The sequence below is a fragment of the Argopecten irradians genome, chromosome 3 (genome assembly GCF_041381155.1).
Source record: "Argopecten irradians isolate NY chromosome 3, Ai_NY, whole genome shotgun sequence".
NCBI lineage: Eukaryota > Metazoa > Mollusca > Bivalvia > Pectinida > Pectinidae > Argopecten > Argopecten irradians.
The window spans coordinates 60,503,746-60,511,523 of record NC_091136.1 but is presented as its reverse complement, the minus strand read 5'-3'; the positions used below and the strand labels follow the sequence as shown (position 1 = coordinate 60,511,523).

Here is a 7,778-nt window from a genome sequence, read left to right as displayed (position 1 = left end):
TATGACTTCATGCAGTGTGACCGTGGCGTGCATTATCGATGACGTCATCAATATTGACGTGCAGACGATGGAACCATGCTCATGTCGCGGTGAAAATGCTTCTGTTTAGGCTATTATCTCTTCTTTTTCTGTTGTATGTGGTAGAAAAAGAATAATTCCCTACCTATGAGGGTTTGACAACAAAATCACCACCCTAAGGGAATTCCTGAATGACCACACCTCGGCAAGCCTCAGGTTGGACGTTCATGAATATCACCCCTTGGGTTGTGATTTTGTTGTCACACCCTCTAGGCTGGGAAAGATTCTTTTAGTCTACGGAGACAATCGTGCGATGTCATATTTTGATTTACGTCATTTTTAGATGTGACGTCACAATAGTTTAATGACATTTATGTTTTACGATAAGTATGCTATGGCCGTATGATAAGAATAAACTGTCCAGTTATTATGAATACTTATATCCGTATTATGCAATATAAGATCCCCTAACCATTCACTATTCTCAACAATGAGCTATTCTGATTTGGACTTGCAGTGATATTACATGTTTCAAATGAAGACTGACAATATAAATGCTAAGTACACAAGCAAAATGAAATCATCAATTATTAGAATAAATTTTATTTACATGTTTGTGTCAGTTGTATAGCATACAAGAAAGAATAAACAGTAGAACATTTAACCCAATGCTCGCTAAAAGGTATGGCAAAGGAAGATATGTTTTAACATATGTCCAAGCTGATATATCAAACTTACAGCACTTTAAAATAAGTTTTTATGAAAATAGTTTGATACTAAAATACACCAATGATAAATTCCATAAGACACTGGTTAGTAAGCCTTCGTCACTCTTATTGGTTTAAAGCATGACAGGTTAGGAATCATGGACGTCAATTTCACCACTCCCTCGACGAAATCACTGATATGACTTCCTTACTACCTATAATATACTAGCTCTCATACACTTAGTGCTTAAACATTTTTTGTGTATTAAAAACTCTGATATATTACATCTAGTTATCTATGTATAATGTTAATGATGACGTTGTTTACAGGGTAATAGCATTGCCAATTAACTTAATATGAATGCTATTTTAGGCCATGCAAAACACCAAAATAAACACAAGTACTAAATAATTGACCGTTTAAAACGGCGGAATGTTTGGTGGAGATTGATTTCTAACAGATTATATCAGTAATGCAAATTTTAACAATGTAACAATCATACTATTATGGTAATGTTATTTTCTCTTGTGTGACTTTGCCAGGTAAGGGTGACAGACCCTGTATAACAATAAATCAGTACTTATAGGATACGATGTTAGATCTCCAATCAATTTACACTCTCTGTATGTTGTAGTTTGTATCGCATTTAAATAATATACTCACCACAAAGAATGCGATCATCCATGTGATCACTTCATCTGCTCACGTCAACAGATTCAAAAGTCATTAAAGTTTAGATTAATATTGTACTAATATCATTAGATTAACCAAAGTATATAACGAGTACATATATAATATCAGTTGAATTTAGATAAATTATGTACGTCTGTAAAACGTAATAGCATTAATGACAAACTGGTATGTTTTGGAATTAAATATATGTCTTAAGGCTCCAATAGTGTGTTGACAAGATCTGTTCATTTCAATCCATGTCTATATTCTTGAATTGAACATAACGCACGGTCTAATAGGTTCTCTTGCAACAAAATATTCTCTTAAAGAGAGAGACACACTCCTTACGGAAGATATCGTTACAGAAGGAGTATATGATAGGGTTGATCGCACAGTTGAGAAGATAGGACCTTAGGAACACATGGTATACCATCTCGTTAACCTTCTGTTGTCTCGCAAAGGCCATGGGATTTATAGAACGGTGTATTGCGATGCCGAGAAACGGCAGGAAACTGACGATATACATCAGGGTCACCAGAAACAGCATCAACGTAGTCTTACCTATTCGTAACACTCTTTTGTCCGATACGGTACTTTTCGTACGTTTGAAGGTGGATTTGAGATCAATAAACGCCATTTTGATAGCAGCACGTGGACTTGGAGGTGGTTCTTTGCTGACACTACGTTTACTTTGTTTCTTTAAAGAATGTCTTTCCGTTGGATAATCGTCGTCATCATCCATTGACACAGAAGAAAAAGAACGCACGGACGTGGTCCTGAATTTCCATCGCGCGCACACGCGAGCACCCACGAATATGTAAAGCACAGTGAGGGTGACAAAGTTGATGAGTGTGCAGATACAGTTAAAGGTGAAATAGGCCAGAGGATAGGCTGTAGTGACATACGCGTTCTCTATTAGACACACCTTCAGAACCACACCCAGAACAGGATAATCCTGCGTCCCGTAAATCACAAGGGAAGGCCATGTTGTTATCAGGGACAATATGACGGACAACCAGCAGATGAGCTTGGAGGTCCGGGTGGATATGGCGTTCTCGTGCGGTTTACATATCCTCTGATACCGGTCTACGGCAATGGCTATGAGAATGAGAGCTGCCGCACTGTTACACGTGTAAGTAGTAAAACGGGACAGTTTACAGATGAAACTGTGATCAAACACGATGTAGTTGAATAGCATGAATATTTCAACAGGAAGTGTTAAAACACAGTTGATAAGATCCAATGTAGCCAACGCCAAAATAAAAATCCTTGTAGAACTACGGCGCCATCTAGAATAATAGATAAACCAAACAATGGCGTTACCCGGCGTTCCTATCGCCATCAAGATAGCGGTGTACACGACGGCAGGAACCAGTCGTTCGAACTTACTTATACTAAGCATGCGTATCATTACTTCCGGTGTTAAAGTATTATCCGAATAGTTTGAAAAATTCATATTTGTTGTTGTTGAAGCCAGGTTCGCCATTTGTGTTGTAAATGACGTAGTGGTAGTATCGACATCAGTGGAAAAAGAGGAAGTGGAAGTAAAGTCGTCCTCCATTTTGGCTGTCAGCCGTTTATTCCAAGTTCAGTGGATATTTGGCTCCACTAGATAGTACCCAGTGATGACCGCTTTCTTAGCGAATGTCCAGAGAGACCATCTGAAACCAATGAAAATATTCTTAATTTATGTTATCACTCTTTACAATAAAAAGACATCACTCAATCTGATATATAGTAAACATCATGATGACCTCCGCTAATTACATTACAAAATAATGTCCCATGTTCTACGAGACTGATAAAAATAGCATTTAGCCATGTAGTCAAAAAGTAAACATAAAGTTGGGTTCCATTATCACATTCTGTCTTTTTATGTATGTTGAAAATATCAAGTGCTTCTATGTGTAGCTAGAAGACGTACATGTATAGATCTTTACCACAGAAATATGATGTTTGAAATGGGCTGCGGTATATGTACAATGTCACTGACTGCACCACCAGTGAGATAACGATGACACAATGGTAAATCAGTGCAGAGCTTGTTACTAATACCATCATTGTGCAATACTCTTGAGTCTGTGCCATTCATTCACGCATAAAATTACATCCACACTCGCCGAATATCAACCCGATCAAACCCAGTGTGGAGTGCCTTATCACAGATCTGTATTACACTGCCAACCAGATGCTAATGCTTTACACACTCATATAGCATGTAACGAGCATACTTGAAGACAATAGGTGATTAACTTGACAACGTACTTGATACCAGGGAGTGTTAAATGGGAGTCTCCAAATCTTTGCCGTAGTTACAAGTCTGGTATAAAAGTTCAATTCGTAGCACCATATTCACACACATAAATTAACTACAATGACAGGTACTGCAGGTGGTTGGATGGAATCAAGATGTACGGCATCTGAAGTATATCAAATGTTACGCCGTCAGTTTTATTTTCAGTATAACTGATACAGTGGTATTTACCACGGACTTAAAACCTGAAAAAGCTGACAGCTCTCATTACAATGTCAAGACACCTTGGGGATCATAACGCTACATACCCTACAACTGGCCATGGGGTGTGACACAATTGGGATTGAACCCTACAATAACATGTAAAAATATCAAGTCAACTTAAGGACTTATAGCGCGTCAGTACGTCAATGTAGACAATACAGTATATCAGCACAGCATCATTACAACAAAATTATGTGATCAGGCAGATAATTGACGAAACAATGTATCACACAATAAGTATAAAAATCATATAAAATTATAACCATCACAAGATATGTACTTAATGGGTGTACAGAGCAATAGTTATATATATACAATAATATATTGGAATCTTGAACTGATTGAACACGTGTCACAGCATTAATTTTCTCAGAATAATAAATATTTAGTAATGTCAAAGTCACGAATGCAATTAAATAAATCAATAACTTCCGACTCTAATGCAATTTCCTTATGAAGGAAATCCGTTGCCGCAAACAAGAAATATGCGATGAAGGTATGTCAATTACATGAACAAAACAATAAAGATAAATATATGTATCTTATATAAAAAATAAAATTAAAATGAGATAATATAGAATTAAAACCAATAAAAAGTTCGTACCATTGTTGAATCATAGCCAATAGAATGAGAGAAGGAATCCCAGAACAATGACATTACACATGTAACCCGATTATAAATCTGCCGGATAATGTCTTATGATGGACATCCTACCACAGTTATACACTGTGGCAGCTAGTCACGTGCTGACCTTGACGTATCCGACGTTAACCCCAGTTCCTGTTAGAGCAGACTGGTACACAATTATAGTGTTTAGTTTACTAGTTACAAATCTCAGGTTTATAATGTATATGTATGACGTGTCCACTGCTTCATTTCTTCTTTTTATGAGATAACCATACGACGAGATTTAGTAGGATTTGGCATTATGATATTTACGTCATACAGACAGTTATTGATAAAATCAGTGTGGATGTGCATTGCGAGTGCGGGATTTTAAAGACCACTTTTAAAACTGAGGTGCAGCCATGTTGTGTCCTCCTTGCGATAATGGAAACACACCCCGTCCAATCATTTCATACTTACAACGCCCGGTCGAGCATGAGGTGTTGCCAAGGCATTATACTGTAAAAGGTCATCAAAAAAGACCCGAGCAGATAAAAACAATTCTTAACAAATCTAAATGCCTACAAAAAGGACATGGACAAGGCGAGCATTGTGAAATTACAGTTGATTTGATGAACAGAGGGGTCATAGCACCACATCAATATTGTTTCTTCACTCTACACCTGTTATTGCCCCTGCGATATGGTATTCATGATAGCATGAATGTTCATAAATGATTCATGAACTTTCAAGAATATTAGCAGTTTGTTAAGCATTGATGTAACTATTTTTTAACTTCATAGAGGTATGAAAGAAATTTTGTTTACAAACTGTGTGAATCCTCGTAGCGGATTATTACAAAATTGTATTTCATAACCCTATGAAGTTATAAAATATTCACATCAATGCTTATAATTAATTTTTCAGACTATTTGATAACTCAAAGTACGTTTAAACATACGATTCCATTGATTTTCCAATGGATTATTTTTTTTCTAAATCAATACGCAACATCGACGTCTCTATTGTGACGTCATGATTACGGCGGATTTTCACGCCATTCTCGGATGTTATCCTCATAATATATGAAGAAAAAGGATTTGCCAATCAGAGAGCTGGATTTAGTATGAAAACAAATAAAAAAATAATTATTGGTTAATGAAATAAAGTTCATGAATATACATTTAATGACTCTCATGAACTCTTCATGAAGTTTTATGAATCCGTGAAACATTCATGATTGTAAATGATCAATGTGTCAAGAATTATTAATGAAGTTTTATGCATACCTGATATTCATTAAAATTCTTCAAAATGAAGGAACATTTTCATTCATTTTAAAGAATCTTTATGAATATCAGTTATGCATAAAACTTCATGAATGATTCTTGACATGATTTTTCATTCATTTTGATGAATTTTAATGAATATCCAATGAAGTCACATGATTTGTCACATGACCACATGAGTCACATGACTTCGATTACATTTCCGGCCAAAACAGTCCCATCCAAAATGGCTGCTGTATCTGCTGCAGTGTGGAAGGGGAAAATATCCATCTTAAAATGGGAATTTTGGCATATAAGTGTCAGGATTATCTCATTCCTGAATTTCTTAAAGCATAGATGAACAATTTCAGTAAGTTTTGATTTATCTACAAGTCTTTTTTTCAAAATGAAATTGTTGCGCACTGATGTTGCTATACAGTTTATGCATATATATTGGTTTGTGAAATTTTGTTAAATGTTTTTGAATTACATTATCCATATAAACTATCATGTTGTACAACTATAGGTTTATTTTTAGACAAATATTAATTTACTTGGAATGCATTATGGAATTTATTGTCGCATATCCATGAAAACAGATTTCCTTAGCAGTAAACTGTTGGAGATTTCATGTTTAACTCTTTTGATGTTATATATCAATATATGGATTATACCAATAGTCATAAGAATTTGTTTCATTGAATATATTCCAATAGAATTTCAATTAGTTTGATAGAAAATTTCAATTCTGGCAATCCTGGACCCCCTGTAGAGTTCGGGAAATTCAGATGCCGCTGACTCCAACTTGCATTCAAGAAACTTCATGAACACAATACTGACTTGACTCAAGTTCATGAATATTCATGAATAGTTCCAGTTCATGATTTTTTTATGAATATTCATGAATGGCTTGCGCATATTGCTGCGAGTTGTAGTTCATAAATAATTCATGAATTATCACGAATAAACATTCATGATCATTCATGATGGTTTTAAGTTTATGAAGAAAGGATTAATGAATAGTCATGAACTATTATTTCCTAAATTATTCATGATGTTTTAAGTTCATGAATTGGCTGAAATATTCATGATTATTGAAGAATATTCATGAGTTTTATTCATGCATGAATTATTCATGAATGCTCATGAATTATTCATCAACGTCTCGCAAGGGTGGAAAGTATTTCAACTCTAGCATCACTAATAAATCATACAAGGACAAAAGAGTGTAAATATGATTGTAAAATTGCGTAGAGTAAGTACGTCATGACGCAATCTCCAATGAGGATCCGAATGTAACACCACAATGTGCGTCGGTGATGACACGCCATAATTTAGATGATATACCTGCTTGTGATTGCTTTGGCTGTGTATTTTGTTATTGTGTAATATCCGCTCTCGCATTACATGTTAGAAGATATATGCCCATGAAGACAAGTGTTATCGTCCACATCAGTATCTAACCATCCGACTATTTACACGCCATTCATTACTATCGATTCACCATTTGTTCCCTCCATCTCTCTCCTGAACCAATACTATATGTTTTATATGAATTTAGATTAAATTCTTAACGCCATTCTTTCAGACAAAAACACTTTTCATGGTAGTTTTTTTAACGAATTTATGAATTTAAGAATTGCAGTCCATGTAAAGTTTGAAGCTATAAACTAAAAGAAAATAAATGCCATAACAAAATAACTAGTTATACATAAAACCAAAATGTAGAAATAAAACTAAGCCTAGTTTAACGAAAGGGTGATCAATTTATTTTTTGAAGATAATTAGTTCATCCACTTCAAAAAATGATAGTAAGATAACATATCTCATTGTTTACTTTTAATCGAACAGCCAGACTTTCTTTAAATGAAATGTATTATGTAAAACCCAAAACCTCCTTCTTACTTACTCTTTTTGAAAATGATCACTGATTTACGAGAGGTGTGTCACATCCAATTTCAACAAATTTGATTAAAAAAAATAATGA

At 34.9% G+C, this 7,778-nt stretch overlaps 1 protein-coding gene across 4 annotated transcripts in view; it reads right to left on the bottom strand.

Moving 5' to 3' along the window:
* Window positions 1-603: 603 nt before the first annotated feature.
* Window positions 604-7,778, bottom strand: part of LOC138319263 (probable G-protein coupled receptor No18) — a 68,643-nt gene continuing 61,468 nt past the window's right edge. For 2 of the 4 annotated variants that reach the window (XM_069262291.1, XM_069262292.1), the window contains one exon: window positions 604-3,059. In XM_069262291.1, the coding sequence (XP_069118392.1) occupies window positions 1,691-2,959 (1,269 nt within the window). In that variant the 5' untranslated portion in view covers window positions 2,960-3,059 and the 3' untranslated portion in view covers window positions 604-1,690. Of the gene's footprint in view, window positions 3,060-3,663; window positions 3,819-4,520; window positions 4,657-7,778 lie in introns of those variants that run through there. The other 2 variants (XM_069262290.1, XM_069262289.1) reach the window with 2 other exon arrangements.